At 30.5% G+C, this 21,879-nt stretch overlaps 1 protein-coding gene across 1 annotated transcript in view; it reads right to left on the bottom strand.

Moving 5' to 3' along the window:
• Positions 1-370: 370 nt before the first annotated feature.
• Positions 371-21,879, bottom strand: part of TMEM65 (transmembrane protein 65) — a 50,691-nt gene continuing 29,182 nt past the window's right edge. Inside the window, exons 2-7 of the mRNA XM_051971066.1 lie at positions 20,654-20,698; positions 15,942-16,009; positions 12,177-12,231; positions 10,445-10,487; positions 7,486-7,591; positions 371-6,462 (exon numbers count right to left, since the gene is read on the bottom strand). Coding sequence (XP_051827026.1) covers positions 6,361-6,462; positions 7,486-7,591; positions 10,445-10,487; positions 12,177-12,231; positions 15,942-16,009; positions 20,654-20,698 — 419 coding nt within the window. The 3' untranslated portion in view covers positions 371-6,360. The remainder of the gene's footprint in view (positions 6,463-7,485; positions 7,592-10,444; positions 10,488-12,176; positions 12,232-15,941; positions 16,010-20,653; positions 20,699-21,879) is intronic.

Here is a 21,879-nt window from a genome sequence, read left to right on the forward strand (position 1 = left end):
TATTTAAATGGACAGTATGTTAAATTTTAATATTAACAGAGGAATCCTGGATTGGAAGCACAAGTCAACAGAGGCTGTGCATGACACAAAGACAAATATTTAATGAGAAGTCCCAAGACTAAAATTAGTCTATGTCAAAAGTATGCTTTAGTTCTGAGCTATGGGGTTAGGTGCTAAATAAAACATGTGACAACATTTTGGATCAAAAAGATATGTGCTATAAAATAAACTTTAATCCTCTTGTATAACTTGGAAAACTGGTTGTGAAAGCAATTCCAAGAGATATTCCCAAAGTGCTTTAAACAATGAAAAACTAATTGCAATTCTTGTAAAACTTTAGTTACTTTAAAAGATAAGTCATTTGGATAAATAAGTTCTGACATGTTTATTTAAAAACATCGATTTAAACAAACTTTTTAGAATAATAAATTATGACTTAGACTTAAATTGTAATACAAAGTGCCCCATTTAAAAGTTTCCAGTGTAAATAACCTCCTTTTAAAGGGTTGCATTTTAAAAATGGTCACCAATGAGAATTTTAGATTAACACAATGCCACTATATTTATCATTCTCAAACCACAATTTTATTTGACATCCATTAAAGAGGATCAACTTTTATGGAAAATATTACTTTAAGACAAAGGAAACATTTTTATAACTTTCAGTAGTTCACCCTTATAAATTTTTTTTCTGAAGTTTATCTGCTTTACATGAATTCTAAAAAGGTTAGGCTTCTTTTTTCTTAAACTTGTTTGAAAGGTTTAATATGGATTAGTTTTTTTGATTTCTTTTGCTTCCTCTCTTTGTAAATTTCTTGCCCAGTTAGTAGTTAATATAATAAAAATTGCATGGGAGCAAGACTGTTTTATCAAACTGTGTCAAAGCATAAGACGACAAGGTGCTTTTGAATCATGCTCTTTACATTACTTATCCATCCATAATACTTAATTCTGAAATATCAGATTTTTCAATGAATCCCCACGTTGTAAAGTACCTCAGAAGCCATTTAGTTCAATTTATGCCTGGACAGGAGTCTTCTCTTTCTACCCCCCACCCACCCCCATCTCATACTTGGCAAGAAATTACCCAGCTATTTCTTGAACTCCTCCTTTTTAAGCTGCCCATTCTACTTTTGCATAACTTTACTTGTTAGAAGCCTGGTACTTCAGTCCACAATCTCCATTTCTGTAACTTTTTAACCCACATTTGTCCTTACTTCCCTCAGTGGCAAGTAAAACAAATCTATTCTGACTTCCAAGTGATAACCCTTCAAATACACAAAAACTCCTCTCACAGATTCTTAAATCTGTTCTTTAGACAAAAGATTACACATTATTTTACTTAATTCTCATCCGGCATAATCTCAAGGTACTTCCCCATTCTGGTTGTCACTCTCTGGATGTTTTCTAGTTTATTAATGAGGGGGTTCGTTTTCCAAAAGAAATGAAACACTTCAAATGTGGTCTAACCCAAGCAAAATTCAGCGATACAATAAACTCCCCATACACACTATGCCTCTCTAATGCAGCCTTGGATCTAATTCACTTAGGCTTTTTAAATCATTTTTAGCCGCTTTACTGGAGAATCGCTGAGTTTGCGATCCCTTTTTTCAGATTAAATTCTCTTTTTTTGGATTGAATGCTAGATAGTCATATGCTTCTAATCTACACTTGAGGATTTTTTTTTTTTAGATCTCACATATAAGATATTACAGTTATCCTCAATAAATTTTACCTTACTGGATGCAGCCCAACTGTTTAGCTTGCCAAGATGTTTTTGGATCCTGGTTCATTCATCACTGTTAGCAATCCTTTCTAGTTTTATATAATCAGCAAATCTGGTAAGTGTGCTATACATGCCATCAAGTTCTTTAATCGATCTGCATAAAATTCTACCACAAATGAATGAATGAAGCCGGGGGGATAAAAGCTGAAGGAAGGAGCTTTATTGGGGAGTGAGGGCACTAAAATTTATCATGATTTTTTTTCCTTCAAGGTACATTCCTAAAGGATGGTTTTTTACAGTCTTGTTCAGAAATCAATGATAATGAAAAAAGATACTTCTAAGAATTATAGATAATTGTTCTTTTATGTTCTTAATAGTTTCTTTCTTTTGTAAATTCTATGACCTAAATCAGTACCTCATTTTACAGATGAGAAAACAAGCAATGTTTAAAAAGAAAAAAACTCTGGAATATAAATTTGGCTCATTAAGAGTTTATGCACGAAAACATTTACATATTCATACAAGAAACTCAAGAACATTCACTCAAAACCCACTGAAAACTTAAAGACAATTAATTGTAGTGTTGGTTGCCTAGTTTCTAGGCCCATAGCTCATGATTAACTGAAAATTCTGAAGTGTGCATGAAAAGATAGGCCAGGAATTAATAGAGATGAGTAACATGAAATTCCATGAACCAGTAATGTTATAATGTCCCAAATGAGAGACACAATAATTTTCTAGTATTCTTCCCTGGTCAGACCACAAATAAAATAGTATACTCAAATCTGAAAGTTACATAGAGGAAGGACATTTATATACTAGAACACATCCAGATGATTATGACCAGGATATCAAGGAAAACTCAAAGTCAAGTCAGAGGATGATCAGTTTAAGGAACTAGAGGTGAATAAATAAAATAAGATTTTATATAACCAATAAAATAAGGATTTGAGGAAGACAATTACAGTCTTCAAATATTAGTCAAATTGTCATATGAAAGGATAATGCTTTTTCTGCCTGGTTTTCTTGAATCAGAGTATTAGGTAGAAATAAAAGTAATATAGACTTTATCCCAACATAAGTTCATTCAAAATCTAAAAATAAAACAGGATTCTTTAGAAATAATAAGTTCACTGTAATGATGGTTATTTGTCTAGGATGCTACATAACAGATTAATGCTTCATTTGAGGAATGGACCAGATGATCCTTAGGGTTCCTTCCAACTTTAAGTTTCAATCATTCTATATGAAAGACAGTAAAGCATTGTTCTATACACTATCCTCAAATGGGAAGACTTCGGCTTGACTCTTATCTCCAACAAATACAGAATTTGCTCAGGGTCACAAATTCGTTTAGTGCCTGAGACAATTCTCTTAAGACTACAAATTCCAGAACATTTGCCAATGTACATTGGTAAAGGGAATTTTCTCACTGGATTTCTCTAACAAACAAAATCACAGGTTCAGATATTTTTTTTAAAATCCATGTGATAACTTACAGTTTAATTGTTAGAGAAGAAACAGGAGAAATCATAAAAAGTAGAAAACAAAACTCAAAAAGCATAGTTGTCTAGGGACGCTTATTGTAGGGTCAAATAGTCCTGCAAATTCCAATAAACCTTAAAAGCATCACTTCCTTGTAATACAATATAATGATAATGTTCTGAAAGGAAAATCTGAAGGATTTGTTTAAAAGGTCAAATTCTGTTCAGTATATTCTTTAAAAGGGAAACTGAGTTCAATTTAGAAAGATTTGTAGCAAAAATCATTAGTGGCAGAGTTGGGACTCTGATCATTTTCAAATACCTTTGTACTTTTTCCTATTAAAGACCAAGGTACCCAAAGCAGGATTATGTCTTCTTTACCTATGCCATTACACAAAATACAGATCCCACAGAGATAGTTACCTTTCTGCAATAAGCATATATTATCTTAAATTTTCTACAAGTCTAAAGGTTTTCACTACCCAGTAATAGTGTCCATTTCAAAATCAAAACTACATTTTCAACTTCTTAAAATATTTTTAGTTCAATTTATCTCATTTAAAAAACAGTGGTTGCAATTAAGCATACATTAGCAACAAAATACATTCAACTTACATGCATTCACAAGTTAAACAAAAACCAATACATGGACATATTATGATTTAAATGAATACTGCTATAGCAGTTAATACTATTCTTGGCTCCATTATTATTTTAATGTTCAAACATTAATAAATAATTAGCATGAGAAATGAATTTTTTAATAGACAGAAGACTCCAAGAATTAAAAAAAAAAAGCCAAATCAACAAACCATCTTGTATAAAGCACCATACTTAGAATTATGATTTTGAGCAACAAAAATCTTTGGTAAGGGCACAGACATTACATTTACTTTAACAAGAATTCATTATTTGAATGATTCAAATTGTTAAAAGTCTCAAATTAGGAATTTATTTATGATAAATTATATTGTGAGTGTTGCATTGAAGCTCATGGGGAAAAAATTCCTGTTAAGGTCAGATTCTTGTTAAGATTTTATTAGTTTGAGGAGGGAAAAAAATATCACACAGACTTTTTCTGGATAACAATAGGAATTTTGAGATAAGTTTGAAAAAATGCAAGCACCACACTTAATTATTTGTATGAAAATAAATGGGATTGGTTGTACACAAGAGCATCAAAAGTATCTAAAACATTTATTTAAATAAGTCCTCATTTAAAATAACACCATCACACTACTCATGTATCAAACAAATCAACATAACTCTGCATTGGTCTGATAGTTCCTGAATGAAGAAACGATATAAACCACAACTTTTAGAAAGGCTTAAAGTTCTATCCTTCTGTCCATGGTAAATGAGAGTGTCAAATTATTTCTGCATACTAAAAATTATACTTTCTCCATATTTCCTTATTTTTACATTCTATAATTTTTTAGGTTACTGTTTCTGCTTCTTTTCTTCTCTTCCTTGACAATTAAAGAATGGCACTGAATATGTGGAAGTAGATGAAAGAATTTATAACTAATTTTTTATGTGATAGTATAACTCTTCATTTTTTTAAATGGGTTATTAAGTAAATAAATGTCAACTACAAATATAACTAACATAGTATGACTGTAAATATTACAGTCATTCTACAATTTTTAAAAGCCAATGCAGCAATATCACAACCTTGAATGGTCAAAATAAAATCCCTATTTGATACTTCTCCCCATAACATTTTAAAACACCATACAAGGTTAAGAAATTGGCTTAACATACCCATTTGTAATTATATAACAGTCCCTATATTGAAAAACTATAAAGATTGAGATTACATTTCATTCATGATTAAATTTCAATGACACAAAAAATTAGAAATGAGCAACTTCTATTCAGAACATATTTTGAATAACAAAAAAGGCCAAAAAAAAAGTTTCCTCATAAGTTTTGACTGCAGTTAAAAAAAAACAAACACACACACACAAAGACTAGTTTTGCCCACAAAATATTTTTTTTTCTGAAACTCTATCCATAAAAAAGTACACATGTGGAGATCTCAAGTAGGAGGAGAATTTTAGATATTTCAGCAATGGAAATCTTATGATAAAGATGAAATTTTTGAAAAACCCTCTTCTTCAAGAGAGCAAAAGAACCTCTCCAATTCTGCTGAATTTCACTATCTGTACCACAAATCTTCTTAGACTAATTTTTTCTTCTAATTTTTTCTTGCCTGTAGAATTCATGTATCCTTAATTTTCAATTCTCACATACAATTTGTATTTTCTCTCCCTTTTGATTCCCTTAACTATAAAAATAGAATACCATGTTTAATTCTGTGATAATTTCCCCCATAAAACATAACAAAAATTATGTTTTTTCTTTTCAATGAGCCAAAAACATAACATAATTACTCACAATTGGGAGTTTTAAGGCAAAAAATAGAAAAAAAATGAAGTAAAAAGTACATTTTATAATGTGGGGTGTATTTTATGTAAGTGTGAAGAAGATAAGCTCATTAACTTCTGGCTCTTAAGACTCAAAAAGATCAGAGCAAAGAAAATAAAAAATTTTTAAAAACTCCAGCAACAGTTAAAACAACTCATTTCCACATTGGATGAATGAGTCAATAAGGAAAGAGAAACACAATGCATGAATGGAAATTCATTATCTCAAATCAAGCCAAAACTGATACTAGGAGCAAGAACAATGATGGAATTGAAAACCTTTAACAAAATGAGCAATACTTTTTGTATATGGGAAAAGTCCAAAGCTGATTTGGAATTGTCATGAATAAAAGAGGATGTTGTCATGCAAGTATATAGATTAATAACAAATAAGCAAATTCCAAATCTATACAGTATATCAACGACTAAAAAAATTAGCCTGCCTATAACATATGAAAAATAAAAATGGAAAAAAATGAAAATGTTGATTGCCACTAGTGAAAAGGCATTTCAACAATTTTTATGAAATTAAGAAGCTATCTTTTTTATAAAAAGATGTACTAAGAACACCAAGCCACAATAAGTTAGTGTTTTAATAAAACATGCTTAATTGCTTGTTCCCATATCTATACATAGTTACTGTCTTAATCCTAAATATTGTGACAGCATACTTAATAGGTAAGGTACATTATTTTACATCTTTCTATAGATTCTAAAACAGTTAATTTTTTTCTTCCAGTTTTTTTTCTTCTTCTTCTCCTCTAAAGAACAATAAAGGAAACATTCCTAAAATGCAACCAATAGCCACTCCGACAGCTTTGCCCTAAAGAAACAAAGGAGAACAAAAAATAAAAAATACTTAATATCACTTCTTTTAGTTACTTTATTCCTGAAAGAGATTTGTTTGCTTCACTCCCCATGTAATCAGAAAAGTGATTGAAATATGTTATTAATTCAGACTTAGTGTTTTTTTTTTTTTTATAGACCCCACCTTCTCTCTTCTGACAGTCCCATTTCCCCCTCAGTCCTAAAACATGCTGCCTAGAGCCAAAAGCACAATTTCAGCTTAAGGAAAGTGATATCCCTCCTCTGTCCCACAAAATATTATGCTCAGAAATCATGGTCAATTTTAAATATGGTAATTAATACCTGTGATAAGACTGTAACAAACTTCTGAGTTTATTCTTGAATATAAACTTCAATGCATAAGAGGTAAGATTTCTCTTATTTTCATATTTGGTTCACTTCCTACCAATACAGTATTGAATTAAGCTTAATACTTTCTTCACTGAATTTTATTAAAATCTGTAATTTTTAAAAATTTATTACAATGACAACAATGTAAATGGAAAGAATAAAAAATGAAACTAAACAATGAATAATTGGGATAACCAACATTGGTGCAGAAGAAAGGAAAAAAATGCACCTCCCTTCCTTCTTCACAGACAATGTGTTGAACACTGCATATATAATCAGATTTGGTGGATATATATGCAATTTATCGAAGTACTTTTTCTCTCCCTTTATTTTTTGTTATAAGGAATGACTATGGGATGGGGGAAAACATATTTAAGAATGAAAGTGATCTAAAAAGAAAAGATATCAACAAAAACTAAAAATTATAAAAATCTGTATTTATTATTCTTTGAAGAAAATAAAGATGAAAGAAATTAAGAACAAAAAATTATTTTCTTATTAATTAAGTCAATTACTGAGTTTCCCCCCAAAAAAACGATAAAATATTTCTAAAAATCAAATCTGTCTTCTGCAATTCCTCAAAGGTTTGAATCATGTTCCAAATACCAATGTTATTACAATCTTGCCAAGTGCTTACAAAAATGCTTACCAAGTGCGCACTAACTCGTGTTTGCCACATATCAACTTGCTTGGGTGTGAGATCAGGAATTGACAGGCCTAACCTGGAAGCTAAAGCTTCAACATACCCTGCAAGACTTAAAAACAAACAAAAAGTTAAGTAGGATATAATGTAACCTCTTTAGATACAAAGATAATTTTTTGAGAAAGGAAATCATTCAATTTTTCTTCCAACCAAAAATAATAAGACTGAATAACCTGCTTTGTACCAATTCCTTCTTTCAAAAAGTTTATACTCTATTGGAAACAGCACTTACTATACAATGAAAAAAATACAAAATATTTACAAAGGAATTGGGGTGGGGGAAATAACACTATAAATAAGAGGAATTTAGTCTTTCAGCATTTTAGCTGAACAATGAAGGAATATTATGATTCTATGAAGTGAAGGCGATGAAAAAGTACATACAGGAAGATGATAGCCAGAATGTGACTACAAGGAAGAGCAAGAAGGTCAGTTTAGTTGGAATACAAAGTATATGAAGGAAAGTAATATCCAGAAACCTTGAAAAGAAAGTCTACAGCCTCACTGTAAAAGAGGACTTTGCATTTTTTCTTTGAGGATACCTCCAAATATCTCCTTACACAGCAGACTAATCATATTTGTCTCTTTGAGACAATCTCTTTTTGAACTGGGTGGGATATAGATTGAACCAGATCATATTCTAGTAACACTTTTTTAAATAATGTCCATAGACATTCCTCATTATTTGTTATAGCCTAATTATCTCCACCACATTATCCTACAGTGCCCTCTATATGATTTTTTGAGGCTGTTGTATTCCATTTGAATATAAGTTCCTTGAGGGCAAGGACTGAGTGGTTCACTTTTGTCTTTTGTATCCTCAGCACTTAGCACAGTGCCTAAGTTCATAATGGATGCTTAATAAATACTTATTGGCTGATTTTTTTTTGTTTGTTTTGCTATGCAGCAATGTCAACAGAAAAATAATATTGCAAAGACAAGCCTTTACTTTCATGGGAAGCTTAAGGCCATTAAAGAAGTTCTGCAATTTCACAAAGTCACTTGTTTGCTGACTGAAAAAAGCATTGGATTAGGTAAAAAGAAGCACTATAATATATACTGTTTTAAAAGGTTTTTCCCATCCACACATCACAATTGTTCATGATCTCTTAAAAGACATAACTCTGTTCAACCATCCTGATAGTGTAAGATCCTTTTAAGGAAGGATTGATTCTTAGTTGTGTGGGGTACATAGTAGGTCCTTGACAAAATGATTGCTCTTGACTCATTGATCAAATAAGACATATCAACAGAGATGCATCCTTTTCTAAAGTGTCTGACACTGTGATAGAAGAAATCCAATTCAGAGTACAGATTGAAGAGAAATGCCCTTTGGAGGTCAGGATGCTCCTGTTTATGGATGGCATTGTACTATTCATGATAAACAACAGAATATTTTACATCCCTCAGAAAAGTTTTGTCATCATTCAAAGATGAGCCATACCATCCACAAAAAAAGATCAAGTAGATGAAAGATGTCTGTTTCCTGGCTTGATAATTGATTAAACAATGAAGCCACACTGCAAGGAACCAAGAAATAATTTTTTTTAAAAAAAAAGAAAGAGAGAACACATATTTTTCTAAGAGTTGGCTGTGAAAAAGAAAAGAAAGGATGGTAGTTAGGGGAAGGTAAGATCAAGTGAAAGTTTTTAGGGATTCAAAAGAGCCAGACACATTTTTAAACATTTGAGAATCAGCGATATAAAAAAGAGAAAGGCAAAGAAAGGGCAAGTTTCTCAAGAAAATAGAAGATGAGTGAAAGTACTTTTATGATACTAAGGCACACTTTTAAAAAATGGCCTTAAAGTATTTGCTAGAACTTTGAAATTATACCTGTAATTAAACCTGTATACCTTGCAAAACCAAATATAATTAATTGATATGAGCAACTCTTTTATCTTCATAAAAATTCTTGATTATGAAGGTATTTAAACAGGTTTTGCAGAGCTTTATATATGTGTGTGGCAGAGAGAAGACATCAAGGATACATAAAAGACCATTAAGAGAAAACTGAAGCACTCATGATTTGATAGTGTCTAAAGGAACCAGAAAAGAAAAACAAAGATTCCGAAGTCTAAAACATTTATCAAACCCATGCCATGCTGTATTCTAATTCAAAGATAATTTTATAAATATAAAAAATAATTAAATATTACTAGATTATAAGATCCATGCAGAGAGAGATCATGATGTAAACTTTGTCCCTCCCCCAGCACCTCACACAGTGGTTGGCGTATAGTTATTTAATAAAAGATAAGTGAATCTAATTAACTCAAAAACATTCTCTCTTGATTTGGCTGACTTTACTTAACACATCAGAAAGCATCAATGGAAGGGATAAACTAAGTTAGATGACAGACTTTAGGATTGCTTATCATAGTACTACACAATGTGATAACTAAGATAAATCTTACCCCAACCTAGTAGAGTACAAAGATTTGAGCAGGAGAGACTAGTTTTAAACCCTGGCTCTGCCACTTATTTATTATCTTTAAGACTTAGAACAAGTCACTTATGATGGCCTTGAAGGTTTCATCTAGCTTTTACTCCTTGAAGAGGTAGTCTACAAGTACCTCTTTACTAGAAGCCCATTTAAGCTTTGTAAGGAATAAGAAACTGACTTTTTAAATTTTGTCCTGACATGTTACCTATACAACTACAGGTAAGTCACTTTAGCCCCAAAACCTTGATGGCCTCCTTTAGAACATCTGTACCTCACATGGTGGCTATGAGGATCAGAGGAGAATGTGTATAAAGTATTTTGCAAACCTTAAAGCATTAAGTGAATGATAACTATAGTATTGTGTTTATTATAGTTTTTAAATTTTAGCTCTGAAAATTTCACTTAAAAATAAAACTTTTATATTTTTTCAAGTATTTCAAGTTTTAAACACAAAAAACTTACCCAAGTCCAGCTAAATCTGAAACAAGATTCCCCAAAGCAGCAGCTAAAAGATAGGAAAGATTATTTGAAAATTAAAATTAGAAAAATGATTACTAAAAACACCATCATTCAGAGGCTCCCAGTTAATATATTTCCCAAAGTATGTGAACTTATGACAATAGAATTATCTTACCAAGACAGAAATTACCCCACAAATTAAAAAGCAAAAGCAATTTCACAGAGGATATAGTGTTCTACCTCTAACAATTAGCATTTTTTTATTTTGTTCTAGCAACTGATGTCACTTTGGAGAGAGGTCTCTAGTAGAGATCCTATGGAATATTTTATTGATCATGAAGCATATAACATGTGTCTAAATGACTCTGACAAAAACAAAGAAAGCATACTTGTCAAATTTGCAGATGACAAGACACTGGGAGGTACAACTAACAGGATCCAAAAATATCAGAGGCTAGAATGATCGGGCAAAACTAAATAAGAAGAAATGGGATAAGTATAAATATGAAGCTCTATACTGGGCAAAAAAAATCCAACAACTTAAAGGATTTAGGAGGGGTAAATGGTCTAAAAAAGATAAAAAAAATTAGGGAACCCAAAATAGTATCAGAGCACAATTTTAAGGAGCCAATAGTGTGTGACAATACAGCCAAAAAGCAAGAATCAACATTCTGAATGCCATGCAAGTGTGTCTTGAGAGGTAAAGTATACTTGTTTAAATCACTTTTGACATTTCTGAGTTTTAGGACACCTAGGTGGTACAGTAGATGGAGTGCCAACCCTGAAGTCAGTAGGACCTGAGTTCAAATGTGACCTCAGACACTCAACACTTCCTACCTGTATGACCCTGAGCAAGTCACTTAACCCCAATTGCCTCAGCAAAAAACAACAACAACAACAACAAAAAAAATTCTGAGTTTCAATCACATCTCGAAAAAAAAAAATTAGGTTCAGCATTCATCTAATAAATACATTACATTATTTCATTTGGTCATCTCATGTAAAGCACTTTGGAAGACTTAAATCACTACATAAAGGCCACATGGTGCAGTGAATTGAGTGCTGGACTTCGAGTCAGTTAGAGTTAATCAAATCCTTCCTGAGTCAGTTAATAACTTGTATGACCCTGGGCAAATGGAAAAGTGGTGGTAAGGGGAGGGGAGGGAAATCATTTTTGTGGTACTTTGTTTCTCTATATATTTTTTCTTAATTGTAAGTTAAGTAAATTAATAGCAGAAAGACTACAGACATGGAGTCAGAAGAGTTCAGTTCAAATCAGGCTTCCACCACTTAGCCATGTTATTTTGAGCTATTTAACAGATGGGCTTCAGAATGGAAAAACACTATTTTCACAACCTATTTCATAGAGTTTCACATGTAAGAAAATACATGAAAAGCTTTGTAACCAAATATGTTATAAAATGTAAGTCTTTATTAAACAAGTTGGGTTGCAGAGAAGGTAAAAGAGAGATAAGTAAAAGAAAGGTATAATGTATAAGAGGAGTCTCAATGGGAGTAATTAGGTTGTCTAGGAGTAAAATATACCAAAATGTTCTGAGTTCCTGAGAAAGGTACTATATAATACAAAATGAGAGAAAATAAATAATGCCTATTTTAAACAACACTTCAAAGTAAAATCTATTAGAAAAAATTATCTTCCTCAATAAGAATTTTAGAAAAAACTTTCAGTGCACAAACAGTAAGATAAGGACACCTTTTCATTCATGTTACTTGCCTGCCATAGTTGAAATCCCCAAAATAATTCCAATAGACAACTCTATTTGGGTTCCCTAAAAGCAAAAGAGAGAAAAAGATGTTTTTAATATTTTAAAATGAAATTTAAAAATAAAACATAGAAAACTATAAAACATTATGCTGATAAAATAACTATCTTATTATTCTACTATTATATATTACACAATGATGACATCAAAAAAATTTTAATATCAAACATTTCTAACATAGACTTTCATATTATTTAAAGCATAGAGCAGAGGTGACCTCAGAAAAGACATTTTAATTAAAGTTAGGTAATGCTCATTGTGGGGAGAAAAAGTAATACATATTACCATAAATATTAAACAAAATCAGGTATACTTTACAAAGACATTTTGGAAAATCCTTGAACTAAGGGAAAACTTAAGATAATTTTAACACTGAATGGCAATTCTTTTATGAACTTACTTTCTACTACAAGGCTAAAAAAAAGACACTCACTTCCTAGAGATCCTTGTGATTAGAATGCCCCCAAAATTATTATTTAATGTTAATTTTATAATTCATTTATAAAGCTTCAGACAATCTGAGGTTAGATGATTCATTTACAAAGAGAATTAGCAATATTTGAGTCAATAACTCTATAGCATAAAACAAATCTTCTATTTCGGCAACATATTTAATCCAAAGAATTCAAAGATATTTTATAGAAATTCCATTATTCCTCTTAAGAAGAAAAGGGGCTCAGATACTGCTAAGTCCATTTTATAAATGATCAACTTGAGATAACAATATATTAAATTATTCAATTGGAATTGATTATGTAAAATTGGAAAGTAAATCCCAGGTTCACATTTTCCAATCCAGTCCACTCTGCTGCACTTAAAAAAACTGACTTCTCAAAGACAGTCTTTCACACTCTTGTCTAAAAAGGTATAAGGGTTCAGAAATCTCTAGTCCTGTGTCTGAAAAATATCATGCTCTCTGACATAAGGGAATATTGAGTTACCTGACAGGAATTTTTCACACAACTGAAGAAAAAATATATTATATTATATTTTACCTCAGTTTGTTTGATTGGTTTTGTTTTGTTTTCCTACAAGACATTTTTGTTTTACCACTTTAATATTTAACACTTACTGTAAATGTGAATCTAACAAACTGATGTGAAGTATTTTTAATTCCAAAGTGGTAACCCAAGTAAGTTTTCAAAAACATAAATTTTGAAAATAAAATAGAAAATACAAGCAAAAAATAAAAAAGGAATAGTGCTAAGTAGTTTTATCTGCTAGAAATGAAAAGTAACTTGAATATTAATGCAAAAGAAAAATGACTCACAGATTCAGAAATATAAAAAATACATATTGCTTCTTTGAAAGCAATGAAAGGACAGCTACATAACATTAGTGAAGTCTGAGAGAGGATTTTAAAGAAAAATGGTTTTTCAAGTAGCCACTAATTCAGTTTCATATAGGAAACTTATCTATCGTCTAAATAACAATAAAGAGCTTGAAAATTCTCAGATAAAGCAAAAGATAATTTTTGGAACAATTTAAATATAGCTCATTAATTTAAACCCACCTTAAATTATGTTCAAGTATTTCAAAATTTTGCTAATATCCATTCTAATAAAGCTGTACAAAATGTGAATCAATATTAAATGTATGTAACAATTGATGTAAGAAACAGGCTATTGAATAATATGAAGACAGGAGAGGGTGTCATATGAGGAAATCTTTGTAAAAGCCAAAGCTTTACACCATACAGACCAGATCCTAGTTCAGTGAGATTCACAGACTTCTGACTGTGAATTCTACCATGAACACTGATGGGAAAGCAAACAGTCCACAGTGAAAAGGTGAATCTTATAAATTGTTCCATTTTTATAATATATTTAATCCAACGGAATTAATACTCAATACATGAATGTTCCTTGTATAAATAAATGTATTATGGAAATGGAAGAATTTCTAAGATTTTTTTATTAGAAGGTAGCTGTAAAATAAAGCAAGAATTCCTCAATAATGATTTTCCTCTATTGGTTTGAGGAGAAATTATACAGGACATTCAATATTAGTTTTAGCTATTACTATTAGGAGATGAATTTTCTTTCAATTTAGTTATCCTCTAACCTTCTTCTTTGTCCTATACAAAATAATGTGTTTCATTACTTCTTCACTACAGTATTACATAAATAAGAATTGGAGACAAACATCACAGTATTAAATAAGTAAGCATAATTGAATCAATGAACCACTATTATTTAAGGTATTTTTCTAGAATTTATAAATCTAGGTAATTCTCATATTTCTAGAAGCAATGTAATAGATAATCTGAAATGCTAAATATCCCTCCAAAAATTTATCTTTGGCCTCAGAGCATATTTTTTTTTTAAATAAACATTTAAGCAGACAATAGGATGTTTAGGGAATTTATTTAAAATAAAATAAGAAAGCCACACTGTGGTTTGCCAACCAAAAAAAGCATAGATCCATATGATCTGCCGTGTGTGTGTGTGTGTGTGTGTGTGTGTGTGTGAATTAAGTTAACTCTGTAATCAATTATTCATCATGATTATATCAAAATTATATGTGAACTATTAAACACTTTAATACTACAGGGCATTAACTACATAATATAACAAGTTATATTCAGACATATAAAAGCAATCAAGACTACATAGTAAATTCTAATATATAAATGGAAGCAACTAAATAACAAATAAGCATTATTTTCAAATGACTAGACTTTTAAAAATTAAACTTTAAGATCAAATCCATTGATACATCCATGTACCTTACTCCAATCTTTCAGGATCTCCAGTTTGTCTATATATATTTTTAATCTGGTAAACCCTTCATTTTTTCTTTGGGTTACTATTATCACTAAGAAGTCACAATTATAAAATATTTTAACCTCTTTAGATAAGGAGGATTACAAGCACAAAACATTACAATTAAACTGTACCATTTAATGTATTTATAGGTTTCATTATATCTTAGGGAACTGAAAGATTTAATTCACTCCTTTCTTTCTAAAAAGCTTTAGAACAGCTTTAAAGAACAAGATTTCTTGTCATTCTCTATTACCAAGTTCATTCCTGTTTATTTTTTTTTACATATACACTAGTCAATCCCAAAATGACAACACTCTTCTCCTATTAATTTTGAGAGGTGGTATTTTATGGTAGAAAGAGTTCAAAGCTGAAGCACTGGAAGAGACCAGGGCTCAACTACTATCGCTGTTACTCACTAGCAGTTAAGTCATTTAGTTTTTCCTTGAGTCTCTGGTACCCCATCTGCCAAATGGGGATAATAAGTATAGTACTTCAGAGTTGTTATAAAAATTAAATGAGGTCAAATAAGCTCAAATAAAATGCTTTAAGGAAAAAGTACATTTTTTAAAATATAAACCTCTTTATAAAATGGGAATTATCAGTATATATCTTTAAAAAACAGAAAACATACAGGTAAATATGTGTTCACACGTTTGTAGCACTTTTTTCACTATTCAAAATAAATTTGAACATAAAAAGTATTTGAAAATATAAACCTAATTAATCCAAATTGATGATATAATCAATGCTGCAGATTACATTGTGAAAAGTTTCTTCCAAATCATTTCTTAAAATTTAACTATGAAAACAGTTGCTAATATAAACAAAACAATATATTTCAATACATTCAATACATGAATTATGATTTCATATATGAATAAACAAGAAAATAAGATTATATTAATTCCTTTACTAAATAAGAAGTGGGGGGGAAAAAAAGGAACTTACTGCAACAATCATAATTGCATTATCCAAAAAGCCAAACCCTACGAAAGGTAATGCATTGTGGATGAATACTGAAAAACATCAAAAAAAAAAAACAGAAAAGCAATAAATACCTTATATAGTTTAAGGCTGCCACAACTTTAGCACAAAAAAAAGGAAAAAAAAAACATATGGTCAAGTCTTCCAAAAGTCCTTGAAACTCATGGACCTTATGCTTAATATAACGTTTCTGTAATCCACAGAATGAAACAGTAGTTGATAAATATTTATAGTCATAGTATCTAACAGGTACAAACAATATTAAAGCTCCAAACTCTTTTAAACATTTCATATAATATGTAAAAATGATTTCTTTACTATGATTACATGTTTTATACTGATATAAATATAACAAGTTCACATTCATAGAGCCAGAAATAAAAACAAATAGATAACTTTTCCATGTTTAACCTGGACACAATACTACTAGAACTAACCTGCTTCTCTCTCATAAATAAAGGTACAGTTAAACTGATTTTAAAATTAGGGGAAAAGAATAAGCTTTAGTAATGAATAATAACCTATCAAATCTGTAAACTTAAGTAAAATGATTCTGGTAAACTAATAACAAGATTCAAAATATCAAGAGAGACTGACTGATAACTTCATACAAGTGATAGACATTTATGGGGATAAGTGGGTTTATGGGGATTTAGGTCTTACTTTGTTGTTTTCCTTAAAGATTAATATCAAGAGATAATTATCAAGAGTCCCCCATTAAAACAAATTTCATATGACAACATATGTCAAGGAACAGTTAATATATAGGTTCAACTAAAGATATTGACATAAAAATTAATGTAAAAACCCTTAATTATAAAGCCAAGCCAAAAGATAGTCAAAGGAGTTCTGTGGTGTGTTTTAATGCTCTTAGGACTTTTGTTAACTCCTGTTAACTCAAGGTTAATAAAACATTGTATGCCAGTTTTCATTGTGCTAAGCTTTGTATCAAAAAAGAAAGAAAGAAAGAAAAGAAAGAAAAGCTTTTTTGGCTAGATGCAATGGTAAAGAAAATTTCCTACTCATGGCAACCAGCAAGGATTTTAAGGACAAGAAAAAAATTAGTGAATCATAAAGTAACTATAATTTCTTTTCATGTTCTACTTCTTTTGATATGTTTTTGGTAGAAATTATAGGAAAAATACTTTAGTTAAGCATCATGTTTAATATACTAAATGCTGACAGAGAAAAGTCTAATGAACAACATAGCAAACTTCCAAAGCAGTGGCAGAGACACTTTCAATTACAGAAATATAAATTAACCCAGTCTTGGTTATTAATCATTCACTTCCTTAACACTTCATTATTAATATTTTAAGGAATCCATAATGTTATAAATAGTAATACTCAAAATCACTGAATTCAAAAGAGTATATCAAATCCAAATTATAATCCAAAAAAAGAAGACATCCATAACACACCAGAAAAGCAGTCAGACAATCTTTGTCTGAAATCTCCAACAAGAAGGAAGCCATTCCCTGAGAAGGAAGCCCACTCTACTTTGGGGCTAGCTCTAATTTTAGGAAGTTTTTCTTTATTTCAAACCTAAGTTTGCTACTTTGAAATCTGAATACATTATTCCTATTTCTACAGTTCTTTCAACTAAATCTTATTGGGAGAAGAGGAAGGGTTGATAAGGAGAAATGTGGAAGTTGGATTAGAAATAAGTGGCAGGTTGAAGAAAGACAGAAAAAGAGACTGACAGATAAACTTCAGACAAGATGATAAAGACAACAACAATTCTTATTAAAAGAACAAAACTGAGTCATTGACAATTAAATACCAGTACAATATATTGACCAATCAGCAGTATGAAAGTAGATGCTAAAATTTCCAAACATTTCATGAAAAATAGCTCTTAAGTTATCAAATACATATTATATACAGTAATGAGATTCAAATGAGATAACTATGAAATTTATGGAGCTAAGTAAAACTGACTCATGTAGGATATTTTATAATTTGTATGTTAATTTGAATTTCAAAGATAGAGTTACAATGGTTACAAATACATATCTTAACATATCTTTCATTATAATGAAAATATTTTTAGTATTTTAGTAGTAATGAAAATATTTTAGAAAAAAAATTAATATTTAGGATTCCCAAGATGTCTCTCTGAGAGAGTGAGGGGAAGGGTACAGGAGAAAACTGAGGGATATACAAATCTTTTTTTAATTTTTAAGAAAGGATCAATAGTCTGATTATACAGCAAGGTAACTGTATAAATATGTATATGTATGGATTTAACATATATTTTATGTATTGGACTACCTGCCATTTATGGGAGGGAGTGGGGGGAACAAGAGGAAAATTTGGAACAGAAGGCTTTGCAAGGGTCAATGTTGAAAAATTGCCCATGCATATATTTTGTAAATAAAAAGCTATAATAAAATAAATTTTAAAAAAGAAAGGATCAGTAGGTCAAGAATTATTTTAAAATGTAATCAAAACAACTACCCTTTACCTAAGAAATAGTTATCAAGAAAAAACAAAGTAGCAAAGAGGGACTTTGAAATCTTAACTTTATGTTTACTAATTGAGATAGATGTCCTTTAACAAAAACTTAAGTTTTATAAACAATATGATAAAAGTACAAAATGTGTGGGGAAAGTATTTCCTTATTACTTGTAAAAAGAAGATAGGTACTCATTTAGTAAAAGTACAGAAAGGAGATAAGGAAAAGGGGAAAAAAGAATAAGGATTGCCATATCATACCTTATTCAATTCAGTAATAATTTGTTGAGCAACTGTTATGTATTAGAACAGTATTAGACCTTGAAATAAGAAAGACAAAAGCAACAACAAAAAAGCTCACATGGAATGGAAAGGGACAAAGGAAGAGGGTATAAAGACAACTCATACAACATTAAGTACACACAAAATAGAGAAAAAGTGGATACAAAGTCATGGAAGTGGGGAGTAGAGAATGCAAACACCTGCGCAGGTAGCACAAAACCTCCCATGAAGGAATTGGTTCTCCTGCTACTCGTCTGCCCGCTCTTTCTCAGTTCCCTTTGTGGGCTCATCATCCAGAGCATATCCTCTCACAGTAGGTGTCCTACAGGGTTCTATCCTAAACCTTCTCTTCACCTTCTATAATACGTCATTTGGTGATCTCATCATGTCCAATGATTTTAATTACCATCTCTTATGCTAATATTCTCAAATCTACCCATCCTGCCCCAACTCTCTACTGATCTCCAATCTCATATCTCCAAATGCCTTTTAGACATTTCAGAATAGATGTCCAGTAGAAATCTTAAACTTAACATGTCCAACTGAACTCTTCATCTTTCCCCCCTAAATCCTCTCCACTTCTAAAATTTCTTATTATTATAAGGAATACCAGAATACTCCTAGCCTCCCAGGGTTACAATCTAAGATACATTCTCAACTCCTCACTATTCTTAAACTCCCATCAAATCTATTGCCAAGGCCTGCTAATTTCACCTTTGCAACACCTCTCAAATATATTCTCTTTTCTCTCTGATAATACCATCACCTTGATGCAAACTCTCATCACCTCATAGGTGGAATGCTGCCACAAATCTCTCCCTACTCTTTATTCCACGTCATCCTCCTCCTAAAAAATTCCAGTGGCTCCCAAATACAAAAATCTCTTTTTGGCATTAAAATCTCTCCATAACCTAGCCCCTCCTGCCTTTCCAGTTTTCTTATATCTTACTCCCAACATATACTTTTTAATTGAGAGACAATGGCTTCCATTCTTTTCCACAAACAAGATATTCTATTTTTTGACTCCAGACACTTTTTTCTGACTGTCCCCCACCACCTACTATGCTCCCCCTAATCCTAGCTTACTTCAAAACTAAACTAAAATCCCACCTTCTTATAAGAATCTTCCTAACTCCTTTTAATTCTAGTACCTCCTTTCTTAACTATTTCCTATTCTGTACATAGCTAGTTCAAATATGTAGAAACCAGCTATATATAGAATAAATAGGAAATAGTTAAGAGAGGAAGCACTAGAATTTCTGTATATTATTCTATATATTCTGTATATCATTCTGTATATAGCTGGTTTCTACATATTTGTTTGCTTGTTGTCTTCCCCATTAGAATGTAAACTCCTTGAAGACAGGGACTATCTTTTGTTTCCCTTTGTATCTATCCATAGTGCTTAGCATGATATCTAGGCATATCACAGGCACTTAATAAATGCTTTTTTGTTAACAAATTGAAACAAAAATCTAAACTATTCTTTGGTAGAAATTCTACCAATTTTACCATTGGCTTTTCTGAATACTTCAAGCTCACTCCAAAAAAAATTTTTTTTTTGTGATCTAGCATTATAGTTTATATGCTCAAATTCTATGATTCCTAATTCATTAAAAAGTAGACATATTAATGAAAAGAGCAAGCAAATGCTTTTCCTAGGAAATTGAAAAACTCTCTACCACTAAAGCAGTTTTTTCCTCCTCTAAAGGATAGTTATTATACTTAGTGTTTTAAACTCAGTTTATCAATAAAATGATGCACAACATTGTGAGATTTCTTAACAAGGATTACAGAACGTGTATATCAATAAAATAAGTGCATATCCATTGTGATATATATAGTATACATTTATTTCACTAAAAGCCCTTCTACTACTTAAGAATAAAACCATTAAAATCTAAAAGATACATATTCAACATTTATAGAACTATTACCATATCTCAGCTGTGCCTGGGAAGGTGGTGGAGCCTCCAATTTTTCTATGGGGAAAAAGCATATGATGCAATTAGTTACTACTTTTTATTTTTATTTTTTTATTTCAATGTTATAAGAAACATTTTCTTTTTAATAGCAGGAATTTACAAAAGAGCAAAAATTTGAATTTACTTTTATGCTACATTTCACTTAGTTAACCAGTCACATACATTATTTCAAGACTATTACTATTAGCAGAAAAACAATGATAATTCACAGGGCACTAGCACTAGAATAATCCCAGATCTACTTTGTTCTATAATTTCTGGTTTATTACTGAGGTTACCTACAATATGAAAAAAACAACAACAACAAAAAAAAAAAAAAAAAAAAAAAACTGTGCATCAATTAGTGTCAAACAAAACACAAATTATTTATTCACAATTATATATGGAAATAGTAATGATCTACAAATATGCCTACATTAAAAGCTATTCTGTAATTTTTCATACATTTCTAAAGAAAAAAATACAAGATGGAAAAATAAAACATATCTTTGAAGTAATCTGAAAAACAGCCATGGAATACATTTAAAATAATTTATAACAGCAATAACATTCATAAGTCTGTCCTATACCTTAATTTTTTTACATTGAGGAAATCAAAAAATCAATTTATGTACAATAAAGAACAACATAATTTTATTAAAAGAGCTAAAAATGTTGCAAATGTTAAGGTTTCTAATACACCACAAATACATTAGTTTACAGTGTTTGAAAATTATAAAAAATTTCTTCTGATATAAGTTGGAATGGGCATGTTTAAAATAATATTATCAAATACAAAAACTACATGATTACTCTAAAAGAACAACAACCTGTCTTCTCTGAAAGAAGTAATGGTTTTACCACCTATAAAAATAAAACAAACTGTTATACAGTAGTAGAGAAAAACCATATTATCCATCGACCAACAACAAAGAGAATGAGCTTGGAACAAATATGGGAGAACTGTGTTAAAGTTATGATTTTCTTTTAAAGATTTAACTCTGCTTTAAAGCAGATCTATTACAACATGATGAAAAACATCAAACAGAAAAATATTAATTCAGCTAAGATTTTTCTAATGCAGATGTTTAATTTCAGATAAGGACAGATTTTATAGGATTCAAGTAAAAATTAAATAAATATGATAGACTATACAAGACAATAAGGAAGCAATATAATATTTATAACTTCATATTTCA

The sequence above is a fragment of the Antechinus flavipes genome, chromosome 1 (assembly GCF_016432865.1).
Source record: "Antechinus flavipes isolate AdamAnt ecotype Samford, QLD, Australia chromosome 1, AdamAnt_v2, whole genome shotgun sequence".
Lineage (NCBI taxonomy): Eukaryota > Metazoa > Chordata > Mammalia > Dasyuromorphia > Dasyuridae > Antechinus > Antechinus flavipes.